This window comes from Rattus norvegicus, chromosome 4 (genome assembly GCF_036323735.1).
Source record: "Rattus norvegicus strain BN/NHsdMcwi chromosome 4, GRCr8, whole genome shotgun sequence".
In the NCBI taxonomy this organism is placed as follows: domain Eukaryota; kingdom Metazoa; phylum Chordata; class Mammalia; order Rodentia; family Muridae; genus Rattus; species Rattus norvegicus.
Window position 1 is genome coordinate 125,146,950 of NC_086022.1, and position 17,341 is coordinate 125,164,290.

At 47.3% G+C, this 17,341-nt stretch overlaps 1 protein-coding gene across 3 annotated transcripts in view; it reads right to left on the reverse strand.

The window, feature by feature from the left end:
* The window catches only part of Nup210 (nucleoporin 210), a 98,503-nt gene that overhangs the window by 78,214 nt on the left and 2,948 nt on the right, over positions 1–17,341 (reverse strand). For all 3 annotated transcript variants that reach the window (XM_063286649.1, XM_063286648.1, NM_053322.3), the window contains exons 2-3: positions 8,403–8,539; positions 5,787–5,918 (exon numbers count right to left, since the gene is read on the reverse strand). In XM_063286649.1, coding sequence (XP_063142719.1) covers positions 5,787–5,918; positions 8,403–8,539 — 269 coding nt within the window. The remainder of the gene's footprint in view (positions 1–5,786; positions 5,919–8,402; positions 8,540–17,341) is intronic.

Below are 17,341 nucleotides of genomic sequence, written 5' to 3' on the forward strand. Positions count from 1 at the left end.
TAGTCCCAGGAGGGCCACAGAAAAACATGCAACTCAAATGAACAAATACGTGTCCAATGTTCACAGGCTCCAAAGTCCAGAAGCAGCAGGAAGAATAAAGCCAAGAGCTAAGCCTAACAAAGCAAACAAGTCCTGGACACCGAGGCCATGGCCGAAAAGACAAGTTTCCACCTGGGAAGCCAGGGAGGAGGAACTCCTGAGCAGGAAGGCCCGGAGGATGCAGGGCTTCTGACAGCAGAAAGTGGGCCCAGGCCCTCCATCCCAGACGTGCAGCACAAACACAGGGAGTCTCTGAGCACCCAGAGCATTCTCAGTTACACTTCACTGATGCACGTGGTGCATGAGGAATGGGAAATAATTCTGGAAACACACTGCTAACAACATCCCCAGTTCTTAAACTGTGGGATGTCACCATGACTGACTGTGGGGTCCACAAAAAATACAAGTGAAACATTTCTACACGGGGGCAGCGAGCGGAAAGTTGTGAAAACTCAAATGTGTAATGTCACATTCGAGCCGCACAGCTTTACTACAGTCTTGGTTCTGAACATGCAGCATGTGGACTTTGGTGAGCTTTTGTTCTGTTTTGTCTTGACTGAAACAGGGTCTCACTGTATAGACCAAGCTCGTGTTCAACTCACAGAAACCCACCTGCCTCTACTCCCTGAGGATGGGATTAAAAGCATGGGCAACCACATCGGGCTCAGATCTCAGACCACCACGTGTTATAAATGCAGCTTTTTTACTTTACGTACAAAGGTTCCTGCTTTTAAAAGTATCATAATCGTTTAATTAAGAAGAACAAGGACGGGCTGGAGAGATGGCTCAGTGGTTAAGAGCACTGACTGCTCTTCCAGAGGTCCTGAGTTCAAATCCCAGCAACCACACGGTGATTCACAACCATCTTTAATAGTATCTGATGCCCTCTTCTGGTGAATCTGAAGACAGCTACAGTGTACTTATATATAGTAAATAAATAAATCTTAAAAAAAAAAAAAAGAACAAGGACTTTCCATATTTTCCTGCCACTCCTCAGCACATACCAAATTATCTTTGAGGTTATAGTGTTATTAATTTTTATTTTAAAAACTGTTCCAAGAGGGTACCAGCATCTGTGCAGTAGAGGCAGGAAGAACAGAGATATAAGACATCCTCAGCCAGAGTGAATTTGCAGCCAGCCTGAGCTATAAAACCCAGCCTCAATCTCTCCCTTGCCACGAAACACTGTTGTTGCACAGGAAATCGGTTTGTAAGTTTTGGCTTGGGAATTCAAAAACATCCTGAGATGCATTTCTCCCATCTTGCACTATGTATTTATGAAAAGCAGCATTCTCAGCACGGAGACCTCAAAAATCAAAGTATTCATCAGCTCTGAAAAGTACAGCGGACAGTCTGTGTCCCACAGATCAAAGACCCAGCTGGGATTTAACGCTTTCTGTGAGCAAGCACACCCATTTTGTTGGTATGCAAATTTGCTTTCATCGATAATAAATAGTAAAATTATATGGAAACCAAAGCATTGTTTTAAAATAAATGCATGATTTACTCTAAGAATCTGACTTGATGCCTGCTTTAGGTTCTTATACACCGAGGCCACAGGAAAACTGCAGGGGAAGAAAGGGCTGCTGGAGGAGAACATTTAAGGACCTGTCCTAGTCTACTTTCATTTACAAAAATAGAACACCTCTAAGACAGAGTGTGACATCCCAAAGACTTGGTCATTAGCCTGTGGCACCATTGAGAGTGGAGGAACGTCATTGCATGGGATACTGGAAAGCAATAGGGTCAAACGACCATGAAACTTCTGAACCCATAAGCCAAAGGAAACCTTTCTTCTTTCAAAGCTGATTGCCTCCGGTATTTATTCATAGTAGAATGCTAAGGTACCAAGAGGATGATGTGCAAGATTAGGTTGCCACAGCTAGTGAAGACCTCATGCCAAGATGCATTATCAGGAAGCTCATACAGTACTTGACTGGCAAGTGCAAAGTTCTTGGTTCGAATCCCAGAACCACAGAAAATCAGATGTGATAAAACATGCTTATAATTCCACCACCCTGGAGGCAAGAGGCAAAAGGCAAAAGGAAGGAGAGCTAAAGTTGAAGGTCATCCTCAGCTACACAGAGTTAGGTAGAAGTCAGCCTGGGCTACGAATGAGCCTAATTGACAACAAACAACCTGCTTGGTTATAACTGTGGTGAGAATGCAGAATGTAGGGTTCGACTATGCTCCGCCCAGGAAAGGGAATGGCACTACTAAGAGGCGTGGCCTTTTGGAGTAGGTGTGGCCTTCATGGAGGAAGTATGTCACGGTGGGGGCGGGCTTTGAGACCTTCCTCTTCCTGGAAGTCAGTCCTCTCCTGGCTGTAGTTTCGTCAAGATGAACAATCAGCTCCTTCTCCAGCACGGTGTTTGCCTGGACACAGCATGCTTCCTGTCATGATGATAATGAACTGAACCTCTGAACCAGTAAGCCAGCCCCAGTTGGTCATGGTGTCTCTTCTCAGTCATGGAAACCCTAACTAAGACACAAGCAGGCAAATGGCTGACCTGCCCAGGTATAAATTGAACAAAACAATGATAACTAGGCTAATCCAGCAAGAACACCTTTGGTCCTTAGGTCTGAATTAGCTCTTAAAGGGGCCATCACTTCTGTGCACACAGTGTGAGACTCTGACGACAGAGTTTCAGGCAGGCAAACCACATGGAGATCACAGCAGGCAGATGGCCCATGCAAAGTGCAAAGAGCGGCCAACAGCCGGGAAAGGTACTGCGGGAGCAAGTCAGAGCCACGCAGCACACTCTGCCCCCTACGGGTCATGTCACCCCAGGGAAGTTACCACAGCTTCCTTGTCTGCACAATGGGCATTACCCAACCTGCTCGTGGCCTAGCACCCACAGGCTCCCACACAACATCTGTTAAGGTGCAGAACTAGTGCTGAGTAACACCAGGGATCTAGAAGAGATACAACCCTCCTCAGACAGTGAAGTCCTCAAAGCTTACAAGGGTCGAGTTCACTCACAGAAGAGACTTGGACCAAAACAGACAACAAAGGTCAGTGTGTCTGGCTGAGGAAAGCCAGTCAGAAAGCACATCACTCAGCTGCTTCTTAAACATTCATTTGTGTGTACGACTGTGGGCCTAGTGTGCCATGGTGGCCAGAAAAAGGGTGTTAGACTCTCTGGATTTGGACTTAGAGATGGTCGTGGGCTGCTTTGTGAGTACTGATAATCAAATCTAGGTCTTCTGCAAGAGCAGCCAGGGCTGTTAACCACTAAGCCATCTCTCCAGTCCCACTCATCTGTGCCTAGGTTCGAGAGAACCTAAAATACGTTTACATAGAAGTTCTGCAAAGTGGAAACCCCAAATTCCATCAGCTGAAGGCTGGAGAAACAGCTCTTTGTCTGCACAGTGGAACGCTGCTGATACTAAAAAGGACAAACTGGAAGCACCAGGCTTAGTGGGAGTGAAAGGTGGCAGTCAGAAGACTGTGGCTGTGCCGTATAACCACACTTCCAGGAAAAGTCCAGAGCAAGAAATGCAGACAGAAAACTGGCCGTGGGAGGGGGCGCCGGGGCTGGGTAACAGTCAGCTGGCTGTAAGCATCCACAGGTTTGGGTTTCCTCCTGCACTGGTGAGAAGGCTCTAAAATTAGACAGTGACATTGGTGACGGCACTAGCTTAGTGCATTAAGCCAAAATCCACTCTTCAAAAAGGTGAATCAAGTCTGGAGAGATGGCTGGGTGGTTAGAGGACTTGCTGCTCTTGCAGGGAACCAAGTTTTGTTCCTATTCCCCACATGGAGGCTCATGACTGTCACTCCAGTTCCAGTGATCAGAAGTCCGGTTCTGGACTCTGTGAGTACTCCACACATGTGGTGCACATACATGTATGCAAACACTCATGCACATAAATAAATCTAAAAAAAATTAAAACAAGGTGAATTAATGCATAAAAGTTTCAGTAGAAAAAAAATCTTTACCTTCAAGCAGAGAGACAGCACAGGGGTTAGAAAACTATTAATTCCTAGAGAAAGTATGGCCCTTTTTGCTTTTTTTTTTTTGAGATTTATTTATTTATTATGTATACAATGTAGCCTGCATGTACATCATGCAGGTCAGAAGAGGGCACCAGATATCATTACAGATGGTTATGAGCTACCATGTGGTTGCTGGGAATTGAACTCAGGACCTCTGGAAGAGCAGACAGGACTCTTAACCACTGAGCCATCGCTCCAGCCCCCTTCTTGCTTTTATAAATAAAGTTTTATATTAGGACTCATCCACTCATTGCTGCATCACCTGCGGCTTCTTGGAGCAATAAGGTCCCAGGTAAAAAGATGTGACAAAGACATACACTCAGAGAAGCTTGGCCACATTCACTATGCAGCCCACAGCAGAACAAGATGGACTATTTCTGATCCAGAGCAGGGCTCCCAGAGCCAGGTTACAGCTCAGATTCTGCCTCTGCCCCACCCTTCCCCAGTGTACACCCATGGCTGGTAAACCCACAATCCTCACTACTCGCCTCGGTACCATGTCTTCCACAACAGAGTTGTCACCCTGCACCCTGCACACCCACCTCGGCTGTCCCCAGGGTCTTCTTCCCAGCTCTACTGTCCTCCATGCTTTATAAACAGTAATGACCTGAAGATGTTTGGGACTGGAGGTGATTCTGATTTTGTAGTTTTCAGATCTGGGGATATTTATAGACTCTTCCAACTGTTTCAAGAAGCCTAAGACTGAACATGTTTCAGATTCTGGATTTTCCGACCTGGGCTGTTTATTCCATGCACATGCCTTGTTTATTCACGGGATGCACTCCCACAGCCCAAGTTCTGGGGCATGTATCAGACAACCATGCACTGAAGGCTTAGTTAACAGCCGTGGTATTGAGCTCCTGGGAAGTGGTATACTTCTGAGCAATTAGGGCCTAGTAGAAGTTATATCAACAGGGACAATGACTTGAAGAGGATTATCCGGAGCCCACTCCTCCCACCTCTTGGTTTCCTGGCTGCTATAAGGTGAGCAGTTTCCAGTACTAAGGTGCCCACCATGATGCTTTGCCAAGCATGGGCCCAGAGACACAGGCTGGAACTTCTAAAAATACACATCAAAATAAGAATGTCCTGTTCTCAACTTGTTTGTCCCAGGTGTTTTGACACAACTATAACAAGCTGAACCACAAACTCCTCTTGCTCCTTCCAAGAAGTCAGTCTCCAGACATTCTGCCGACCACCAGACAAGGCCACACACAAGAATTCTATCCCAGAACCAGTCACTATCCATGTAAGTCAAGAAGTGACACCCAATACACTGAGGCAGCGGCCTACAGGTGCCCTCATCTATACACCTGTTTAGAGGTCTGGAGTGCTTAGGAAATCAAAAACAGCCTAGAAACAGAGCCGGGAGAAAGGTTCCTGTTGCCCAGTATGGTCATTACCTCTGTGGGCAGCGCTTCCTCTTCTACCACTGCCCAGACGTCAGCTCCTGAGACAGTGATGCCAAGGAGAAGTTAACTTTGCATGGGAACTATACCTACTCCCAGAGGCAGCTAAGACCTGTACACACAGGCCGGCTATCAGGCCTATGAACATGAGGCGGGATGAGGCCTGATGGCACCAGGGGACACAGCCACCTCAGAGATGGCTTCTACCCCCTCCACTGCTCTCCTGGCAGTGGCTTTCCCTTTCTGACTGGAAGAGCAGCTAATCAAGAGAAGGCACAGCAATCAAGGCTATGGCCAAGATGGGAGCCTGCCAAAGGGCAGAGAATGGGTGCAGTCACCTTCTGAGTCCAGAGCCTGGATCTTCAGCTCCAGCGGAGAGTCCTCAAGATAGAGCTCACGGGTGGTAGAGACAATCTGAATGCCGTGGATGAGATCAACAATGGCGTCGCAGCGCAGCACCTGGCCTGTAGCTGCAGGGACAAAGAAGAACAGTACTGAGAGTGGTGCCCAGCCACCATCCCAACTTCAGTGGTGTTGACTACGGTAACCAAGAACCCAACACCATGACAGGAACCCAATTCACCCCAGGGGCAAGCAGCATATTCTGGTAGCTAACATAGCCACCCAGACAGGAGGATTCTGGCTTTCGCATGTCTCTCTGTGAACCAACATTCAAAGCTTTGTGGGAAGAAATTCCTCCAGGAAAACAACGCTGTGCTCAGGCTGTGACCCCACGTGAAGGGAATCGGGAAGCACAATGGCTGACTGTGCCTCTGCCTGCGGGCAGGTCGGGACTCACACTGCTGCTTGCTCCTTGTATTTGTTCTTTTGGCGTTTCTTTGGCTTTCCTGACAATTTTTATTTACTTATTATTGTGTGGGTGACAGGCAGAGGGGCTGCACAGCACAGCACACACGTGGACACAGGGGGACGACTCTGTGGAGCCAGTTCTCTCCTTCCTCCTTTACTTGAGTTCTGGGGATGGAACTCAAGTCTCCTGGTTTGTGCAGTCATTTGACCTCCCTGCTTTACTTCTATCAACCTTCTGTGAGACTACGCATTATATCACCAGAGGGATGCATGGATATATGCACAAGCTTTTTACTTCCTCGTAAATAAGACAGATAAAAGCATCACCGGGAGAACCCTCTAGAATGAGGACAACCGTGTATAACACTAGTTATTCTGACCATTCTCCAGGCACCAGACAGAAACACTTCTTCTATCTGTATTAGCCCACGTATCAAGAGCCTTAAAAATTCTTTTTTTTTTTTTCCTTTTTCTTTTTTTCGGAGCTGGGGACCAAACCCAGGGCCTTGCACTTCCTAGGCAAGCGCTCTACCACTGAGCTAAATCCCCAACCCTTAAAAATTCTTATGTTGTTGTGCTCAATGGTACACACCCATAGTCTCAGCTATACCGTCAGGGGGCTGAGGCAGGAGGACTGCTTGGGTCTAGTAGTTCAGGGGCAGACTGAACCCACCTCAAAACAAAATGCATGGTCTGGATAGAGGTCTGAGCGATTTGTAGCACAGCATATTCTTCCTAAGGACACAACCATGTCCCCAACCACCTGCAACTCCAGTTCCAGGAGGATCTGAAGATTCTCACATCCATGAGCACTGACATGCATACACCCACACAAACACACATCCTACACATAATCAAAATATAATTTAAAAAGCAATAAAATCTATATGCTATGACCCAGCAAAACTGGGAACCTATGCTAGGTAGGAAATAAGCCCAAGCCATTCTGTGCATAAAACTAGTGTTCCTAACACTGAACTAAAACTGAACGCTCTGAATGTTTAACACAAAGGAACATCTGTGTGATAGCCTTCTGTTAAAACCAGTACTCAGCAGACTAGACACACATCTTTGATCCCAGCACTTGGGAAGCAGAGACAGATGTATCTCTGTGAGTTCAAAGCCAGCCTGGTCTACTGGCCTACACAGTAGGCCTATTACAGGTCTACAGTAAGACTCCCATCTCAAAAAAAGGCACAGTGTTCAACATTTAAAATGTAGGGTTGACGCAAGGCCCTGGGTTTGGTCCCCAGCTCCGAAAAAAAGAACAACAACAACAAAAAAAAAAAAAAAATGTAGGGTTGAAGAGATGATTTCGGTATGGGCTATCTCACAACTACCTACCTGTAAGTCCAGCTCCAGGGATCGAACGCCTACTTCTGACCTCCATGGCATGCACACAGAACATACATGTACACACAAATAAGATAAAGTATTTTTAAAGTAATAATTCCTAGCAGAGGCTGAACATGCAGCTCAGTGAGCCAGGACTTCCTTACACACACAAGGCCCTGGGTTCAACCTCTACACTGCTGAAAAAATCCTAATACTAACCACAGTAAAATGGAAATCATCACACCACAGTGCAGGGAGCATAACAGAAGGTCACATGCTTTCTAGGTTCTGTAACTGTGGAGTTACAACCACACACTCCAGCAACCACACCTCAGGAGAAATCCTCTGTACTAAGTATTCATATCGCATCACCACTCATCATACCACACAGTCTGACGATCTGCAGAGCACGGCAACTCACGAAGCACTGTGTGTTGTCTAAGATGGTTTAGGAGTACAGGAGACAGTTCTAAGACAGCATTGCACCAGACCACTTGAGGGACTGGTCCCAGGAGCATAGCATCCCAGGGGACCCTGGAACCAATCTACCATGGATCCTGAGGAAAACTGTACTCCACATCTACAATATAATGGATCAAATATGGGGAAAAAAGACATGGTTTCCTATACTAGGTTAATATTTTTCATTTTGATTTGACACCAGTTAAGAGCACGCAAGGTAACAAATATTAATTTATGAGTTTAGGTCAGTCTCAGTGAGGAAAGACCAGAAAGATGCTTTCTAGACCCCAGGTCTCAAGGGGGTCCCTGTCTCACAACCCAACCAAGATTTCCCATAAAACACTTACTGATGTCTTCTGCAAAGATGATGCTGGTCAGGCGGGCTGGCTGGGTCAGGCGGGCCTGCACCACTGCCTTCTGGGAGCACTGCTGTTCACTAGAGCCCAATGGCTCTATGCTGGCTACCTCTGGCCGTGTGGATGACCTGCAGTGAAAAGAGGAAAGATCACTCCCTGGAACCACGTCTCAAGACACAGAAGCGAGAGCAGAGGCTTCTACCTGGGAATCTGTAGGACTGAAACACAGAGCAGAGGTGAGGAACCTCACACATCAACCTAAAAGAAAAACAGAGAAGGAAAGAAGCCAAGCCAAGGCCTTCCAGATCAGAGCTCTGCAACCGGAGGGCTTGAGTCACTGCACACAGCCCCCACTAAGCAAATCAAGCCAGACACTGGGCACCTGGACACAGCCTCATATTCAACAGCCACCATCCGAGATCTCTCCATGGGACTACACGAGGCCTTCTCACCTCAAGGGGCAGGCCCGAGACCCCAGAGGACCCCTGAAACCACTGCAGCCTCTACGTATACCTCCACACACACCATAGTGAATTTTAGTTTACACGTTAGGCCCAGGAAGAGATTAAGAGTGGTAACATAATAAAATACAAGTTATAACAAGACCGTAATCAAAGTTATTTAAAACCTATTAATTGAGTGGTTTATTTCTGGATTTTCTATGTATATTTTCAACCTGTGAGTTACCAATGTAACTTTTCATCAGCAGGAAAAGGGTTTATGCCTAAGGAGCAAATACTGGATCTGATCCAGAATGGCCTCTGAATGAATGCCACCAATATGACAGGGTGATGACTTGCCCTGCCCGTCACACCCTGGGACCCTGAGGTGGAGAGTAGACAGGCATGCGGTACTCTGAGATCAGTCTGCAGAGTGACCAGTGCCCAGGGTTGAACAGCCATTGAGCAGAATGCTAGCGTTCGTTCCTCGGCCTCACCTAGCCCTATCTCCAACACAGCACAGGGATACTAGAGTCTGTCACGGTTAAAAGCCAGCCATGGCGTCTCTCACTGGTAATCCCCAAAACTCAGGATCATCTGGAATTCAAGGTCCTCCTTGACTACATAGCAAGTCTGAGGGCAACCTGGGTTGCATAATATGCTGTTCAGCACAAAGCAGTGTGGTACACAGCACACCTGAAAGACATCTCCAGGCTTCCAGCCTCACACACAGGCAACATCTCCAACCACAACTGAGAACACAGTGGTGCAACACAGGTACCAACTAAGCTGCTGCAGGAAGCTGAACACTAACCCAGCCCAGCCACCAGTGAGGAGAGATGGAATCCAGGGAAAGGTATGTGTGGTTGGCTCAGGGCGTCCTCTGAGGATAGAGCACTTCAGAAGCCAAGGGGGAAGAACAAAGTTGAGGAAGAGTGTCTCAGTCTGTCACCATGCAAAAGGTGGACTTTCTTCAGTAATAGTTGAAGATATTTTCTCAAGGAGGTTATGCTTCACACACCACACACACACACACACACACACACACACACACACACACACACACAAGAGGGGTGGGCAGTCTAGAAAATCCACACCCATCAAAGGAGACTAGGGAAACAGTATAAATGACTGCTCTATAGGACACCAGCTATAAGGACACCAGCTACAGAACATAGGTTCCAGCCTATTCGTTGGTTCTTTTGGTATCAGTGTGTGGAGACCAAGAAGCTGCTCACAAGAGGAGACGGTAAAGCTGGAGTCCCAGCAACCCCTCAAGGACACATTTCCAAAGACAACTTCTTTTCTCTAAGCCCTACCTTCTAAAGGTTCCGCTGACTCCCAGGCCTGAAGCCCATGGGCCTGGAGGGACACTGAAGGTCCAAGCCATGTGACTGTTTGCTGGATCACCTGTGACATTGAGAAGCATTCAACACACACAAGCCTCTGCCTCTGTGGAGCTCCTGCCTCACTGGGAGGTGAGCAGGAAAATGCAGAATGGAGAAAGGAGGACTCAGGGTTAGGGTAAGCATGGGCCAGAAAGGAGAAGCCTGCAACTTCCAGTAGGCTAGCTGATCGGGCAAGGTATGGCTGAGGAATTCTGTGCTCTTGAAAAAAGGCAGGACTGCCATCTGTGACAATTAGTGTCCTCAACTGAGGCAGTCACTCGGCTTCCTTCTGCTGCTAACATAAACGCTGAGGTTTTGCTTTGTTTTAGTTTGGAGACAACTTTGCATTCATGGGATTCACCCTCTCGCTGAATCTCACCTGACATTTCTCTGGATTTTACTCTCTCGCACACCGTGGTAAGGGGTTTTGTGCTGGGGTCTGTGGTTTTCCTTTTTGTAGACTATTTCTGTCTATGAGCAGCTGGTGTACTGTCAACTCCTGAACTGAGTGAATGTCTGCTGCCCTTCCCTACCTGGAATCTAAGCACTATGGTCTGTCTGCCTCCTCAAGGGGTCACAGGACACTCAAGTGAGGGGTTTTCTTAACACCAGAGCCTTTACGTGTAAAGCAAATTGTAGCAACTCTATAGAGTGAACCGGAAGCCTTGGGTGCCGCACAGCTTCCAATGTGTATTCAGAACCAGTCCCAAAGTTGGTCAGGTGAGCGCTCACAGCTGCAGACACTGAGTTCAGTGTCTGTCACGTAGTCATGCCGCCTCTTCACAGGCTCCTGCCATGTCCCTTCCAAAGTCCCCTGGTGACAACAGCGTCCTTGCAACACCTCTCCCTACCAACAACCCAGTAGACAGACAGAGGAAAGACACACCTGACCATCACTCAGGAAGGGGATGTCCTTGACCTCCATCTACTTCTTCCTGTAACAGCACCTAACTCTCCTGAGTGGACCTGCCTAGGATGATGTCAATGTCTCTCCAGCTCCCACATTGAAATTCTAGCTCCCAAGACAGCAGCAGTACTGGGGAGTGATTAGGCTGTGGGCACAGAACCTCCAGAAAGGCTCAATGCCATTTAAAGAGGCCTCTCAGAGCTGCCTGGTCCCCATCCCCCCACAACCCCCCTCCCAAGGACAGGACAAGAAGCTCGTAAGTTTGCAAGTGGGAAGTGGCCTCACAACACAGCCACTCAGGCAACTTTGGTGACTTCCAGCACTGAAGGAAGACATTCTCATTATTTTAAGCCACTTCTCCAACTATGGGTTTGTAACAGCAGCAGGGAGGCTCCAGAACACGGTGCCCTGAGGACACTGACAGACACACTACTGGCCAACAAACAAAAGTCTTGTGCACCCAGGTCACAGAGATGAGCTTGGACTGTCACATGTCCCTCAAGCGGATCCAATCAGAACAGGTGTTGTGGCTTATGCCCACGCAAACTGGAATTGGGGGGTGGGGGGAAGCGTCAGGTTGCCATACCTTAAAAGTGAGGTTGCTACCCTAAAAGTGAGCCAAGAGACACCTCGGCCAAAATCTAAGAACCAAGGAGCAGATCCTAGTGACCGTGCATTCATTTCCAACTCCAACACAGAAACCTGCCTACGTTGTATTCATTTTGGTTTGCATTTCCTGTCACACTCAGCATCTCAAGGCTGGGAGGTGAATCTTCCAGGCTGAGCTCTAGACGGTTTGCAGTAATGCTTCCTACACAACCAGTACTATAATAAACACCACCACAGAAATAAATATTCATTACTATACGATGATTCTGTCCTGTGTTAAAACAGTAAACTGTGAGGTACACAGCTGTGTCCCCAATAGTCCTATTAGAACCCCAGGTGACAGATGAGGAAACCTCCACATGATGTCACCATATGCCTAGAAAACAATGGCTTCGGCACAGCTCAGACCAGGAAGCAATGGCATTATCCCACTACTTTGTAATGGGTACAACATTCAAAAGCTACGCTAAGGACTTCCCACCCTGCCTGTGCTGCCCACAGACTGCTGGGCTCCCAGAACCTGCAGAAGATGGCATCAACGACCACCTGACTAGCCCCACCTTTAAATGTACCCTTTTAAATGCATTTCTTAAAGCTGGCTGATTTTTTTTTTTTTCTAACTTGTTGAAGGAAGGGCCAAGCAAGCCAGGCACCAGCTGTGGAGCCCTGTTGGACTTCACACCCAGCTACACTCTGCTGGGAGGCTCCAGGTCTCAGGCACCTCAACTTAAGTGGGTATCACCATCCCACTAGAGGAGGTTTTGGGGATAGGAAAAATAGCTCTTTAGGATTAAGTTTGGAGTAATATTTAAAGGAGTTAGAAGACAAACTAGCTTTACCGTCCTGGTCCCTACAGGGCATCAGCAGGGACACCTCCTGGTCCTGCAGTTTCTAACCACCAGAGCAGCTGCTCCAGTGCTTTCTCAGGACCTTCCCCACAGCTGTGGTTTGGTTCGTAAATGTCTCCAGAAGGTCTTATCCTGAACACCTAATCACTGAAAGATAGAAGAACCCTGAAGAAGTTACCCTAGTTCTATGGAAGTCAGGGCATTAGTGCATACCATTGAAGGAGACACTGGGGCCCCAGTCCCTTTATCACTCCCTGCTTTTGGCTTCCTGGCCACCATGAGGTAGGCTGACCTTGGCCTACCACCCACTCCCACCATGATGTCCTGCCCCACCACAGGCTCAAACCACTGGTTTCCCCATTACGTTCCTTATCTTAGTCATTTTCTGATAGCATTGGAGACCCACCACATCAACCTTGGGGACCTCCCCACCACTTGACTTAGCACAGTCACATCCAACACCGCTTGTGTCTTTTTGTTCTTTATTCTCTGTGTTTATCTTGACTGCTTGCATGTCTGCGCCACCTGTGTGCCTGATGCTTACAAAGGCCAGAAAGAGCATGCTCCCCACCCCACCATGAACTGTGAACCACCATGATGGGTGCCTAGAATTAATACCCAGTCCTCTTAAATGCTGAACCATCTTCCAATTTTCTTTTAATTTTTTTTTCCTTAAGTTATTTCTCCTTTACTGGAAAGGTAATATAAAAGGAAACCCTACATACCAGGGTAAACAGACACTCTGTTGGGCTTGCCAGAAAACCAGATGCAAAAATATTCTGAACCTGGGGTCAGTGCTTCCCACAGAAGCTCTCAGAAGCAGCCAATCACTTAAAAAGGAGGAGGCTATGAAGGGGACAGTCACTTAGGAAGTAAAACTTTTGGTTAATATTTTTAAAAAGAAAGAGAAGAAAGTAGGAGGGCAGTTGTCAGGGGTAGTGTAGGGGGAAGTGGGGAACTAGTGTTTAACGGCTAAGGGGTTTCAGTTTTACAAGGCAGAGTTCTGAGATGGATGTCAGGGTTCTCTGATGCACTGAACTAAGCAAACGGTTAGGAGGCAACGTTCTGGGCTATGTATTTTTTGTTTTAAAATAAAAGAAAGGCTGACGAGACAGCTCAGCAGTTAAGAGCATTTACTACTCTGGCAGAGGACCCAGTTCAGTTCTGAGCACCCACATGGTGGCTCACAACTGCCCTTAGGTCTAGTTCCAAGGGATTTGACACCCTTTTCTGACCTCCACAGTCACTAGGCACATACACGCAGGTAAGCACTCATATGTATACCTAAGAGGAAATAAATTGTAAATAAATAAAAAACTGTTATCCACATACTGATTCAAGAAAACCTTTAAGCAGTTCTAAACAGTCAAGAGTGAATTCCAAGACGCCAGGAATATGTTTTTGTAGAACAGTGCTTCCCCAGAATTGTCAGGTCCTGGGTTTTCTTCCACAACCACTAAATAAATAATAAGGGAGAGCGAGCTTGCAAGGGTGACACTTTCTCCTTACCAGGGCTACATGAGACCCACTAGCATACAGAATGTCCCAACTCTCTGGGTGCCACTGCCTTTAAGAGAGCTGTCCCCTTTTCAGAAAATAGGTCAGGACCTGGGCAGGAGTAAGAGGAACAGAGACGCAGGGAGGTCAGGCCATAAAATGGGGTGGGAGGGGATCAAGGGGCAAGGGAGAGGGGGAAGAGAGAAGAAAGGGGTAAAGAAGAAGCTGGATAGAAGGCTGGGCTGGGGGTCAACCCAGTCCACCCTCCACACATCTGCAGGGCCCATCTCTCATGAGTCTATGGGTGGAAGCCACCTCAGGGTCAGGCAGAATAGGGGAACCCCACAAAGGAAGTGGAAGAAAACCACCCAGGGCTCCGGGTCGGCTTAAATCAACAGACACCTTCCAGAACCTTCCTCACACTGGTCTAGTAAGGTGAACGAGTAGGGACACCTCTTGCATCCCACCCCTCAGGAACCTCTGCAGCAGGCAGGCAGCTCTGGAGGAAGAGCAGGCAGTTTTCTCAGAAAGGCAAGGCTCAATGCCTGACCTGCTAACCCTTTTCCTGTCCCCTAACCAAAGCCCACAAGGTCTCACGTGACCTCTGCCTGCTGAGCTCTCCACGCTCACCTACTGATACCCTTCTGAGAACCAGTTTTGCTTTTGTTTTTTTAATCAAAGGAGCTCAGCCAGACAAGGGTCCATATTCCTGAACATCCCCCACCCTTCCCTTTTTGTCAATTAACCAGATTATGAGGTCAGCTCCCACCAATGAGATGGCACAGTCACCATCTACTTTAGGGATAAGAGACAGGGCTATTTTTGGTGACTGTTACCTGGTTTCATTTGGGTTCTGGCATTTTGCAAAAGAAAAAATTGCTCTGCTGAATTGCTTTCACTTTCTTAATGTGTTTCCCCAACACCCTAACCTCACCAAATGCTCCTCTTCCTCCAACATGCCCAGTCCTAGGCTGCAGCCTTAGGCTTGCCATTCTCTCCATTTGAACCTACTCAAGGCTCAGCTGGACTCCAGGGAGATGTATCCAGAGTACATGTCTGGGATTGCCGTCCATTTCCTCCACAAGCCATGTGCAAATGCTCCCAGAGAGCAGCCCTGAATCCCAAGGCATCACCCACTCCAGTTACTCCTTCTGGAGCACAGTATAGTACATAGTGACATCATCATTAAGTGTCCACCGTTTGTTAAGTGACTCTCAGACCCAGAAAGAGCTCTGCCAGGTCTGAGAATCCTTATTGCTAGCAGTTTGGGGGATAGAGGCAGGAGGTACAGCTCTCTTCTGTCACTCTCAGCAGCCTGAGGAGTTCCCCTAGACTTTTAGGGACCGACTTAGCAAAAACAGAGATTCATGGCTTCAATACATAAAAGAACTTCAGGACCAGCCAGTCTATGAAGAGGAGTTGGGGCTTATCTTAGGATTTCTATTGCCAACTTGGGGAGGAAAAAGTTTATTTCAGCTTACAGTTCTAAGGTCACAGCCCATCACTGACAGAAGTCAGGGCAGGAACTTGGAGGCAGGAGCTGATCAGAGGCCATGGAGGAGTGCTGCTTACTGACTTGTTCCTCATGGCTTGCTTAGCCTGCTTTTTTATCGCAGGATCAGTTCACGGGCTCCGCAGCCAACAGTGAACTGGGCCCTCCCACATCAAACATCAATTAAGAAAATGCACCACTAGCTTCCTCACAATCTGGTGGGGGTATTTTCTTACTTGAGGTTCCTTCTTTCGAAACGACTCTAGTCTGTGTCAAGTTGCCATAAAAATTAGTCAGCACGGGGTTTATTACAGATTTTTTTTTAATCTCTAAAAAATTTTCTTCTCTAATTTATTCTATATGGGAATGGGTGTTTTGCCTGCCTATGTATATGTGTAACCCATGTGCATAGTTACAGTGCCCTCACAGGCCAGAAGGCGGCACCAGATCCACTAGAACTGGAGTTACACACAGTTCTGAGCCTCCGCATAGGTGCTAGGAGTTAAACCCAGGTTCTCTGGAAGAGTAAGTTCTCTTAACCAAAGGGCCATCTCTTCGCACCCAGATACTGTAATACTGGCTGCAGCACAAGGGTGAAGTGAGAAATGCCTAGAGAAACAAGATATACACATGAGCACAGTGTCATACATAAGGCATGATGGACACAAGTGTGTGTGCCAACTCATCAAGGGACAGTGACTTTTCTTTGTCTTTACAGTAATCACAAAGGGGTTGGAGAAATGGCTCAGAGAAAAAGAACACCTGCTCTTGCAGATGATGTGGGCTTGGTTTCCAGCACCCAGGAGGCTGCTTATCGCTTACAACCATCTGTAACCCCAGTTCCAGGGGATCCGACACTGTATCTGGCCTCCCCAGATACCGTAAGGCACACACACATAAAATAAATAAACTTAAAAAAAGAAGAAAGTAAACAATCGTGTGCGTGTGTGTGTGTGTGTGTGCATGCGTATGTGTGCATGCATATATGTGTTCATATGTGTCCCGTTTTAGTGGGTCTTGATGCCACCATTTTCAAATGGTTCCTATGGAATTTAAACAAGGCCAGAGAAGATTCCTGAGGGCCACACAACAGAATTACAGTTGATAAGGTAAATGTCTAGCTCCAGGAAACACAAGATGATAGGATGTCTTTACTGAAAAAAAGTTAACAGTTTTGGTTGAGATTTGACGGTGGGGGTGGGTGGGAATGAGGTCCTACCCAAAGTCATTTACATTCAGGCTTTACGTCTAGTTAATCAGACAGATAGTAACACATATATTCAGGCTGTCAGCTTGGTTCATTGGATAGATAGACAGGGACAGAGAGAGAGGAGAGAGGAGAGAGGAGAGAGGAGAGAGGAGAGAGAGAGAGAGAGAGAGAGAGAGAGAGAGAGAGAGAGAGAGAGACATGTTAAGTCTAAGTCAACTGTAGTGAATTCTTACTCTCAGTCAAGCAGAAGCTTCAAACAGACTCTACCAAGTGCTCTCTTCCCTTCCCACTTCCCTACAACTTTCCTCATCTTTCTGTCCTAACTCACTTATCCCTTAGCTAAGAAGATTCAGGACCAAACCAGGCAAATGTGTCAGGCAGGTTCGTCTGCTACCTCAGAGAGCTGGGATGTTATAACCACAGTCATGCACACGCATGGATGCACAAGGTTTGCCTTAAGTGTAGACCAAAGTCAGAGAGTCTCTAGACTTTACCTGGGCCTCATCCTCACTCCTCTCCCCGGCCTTACCTACCCCACC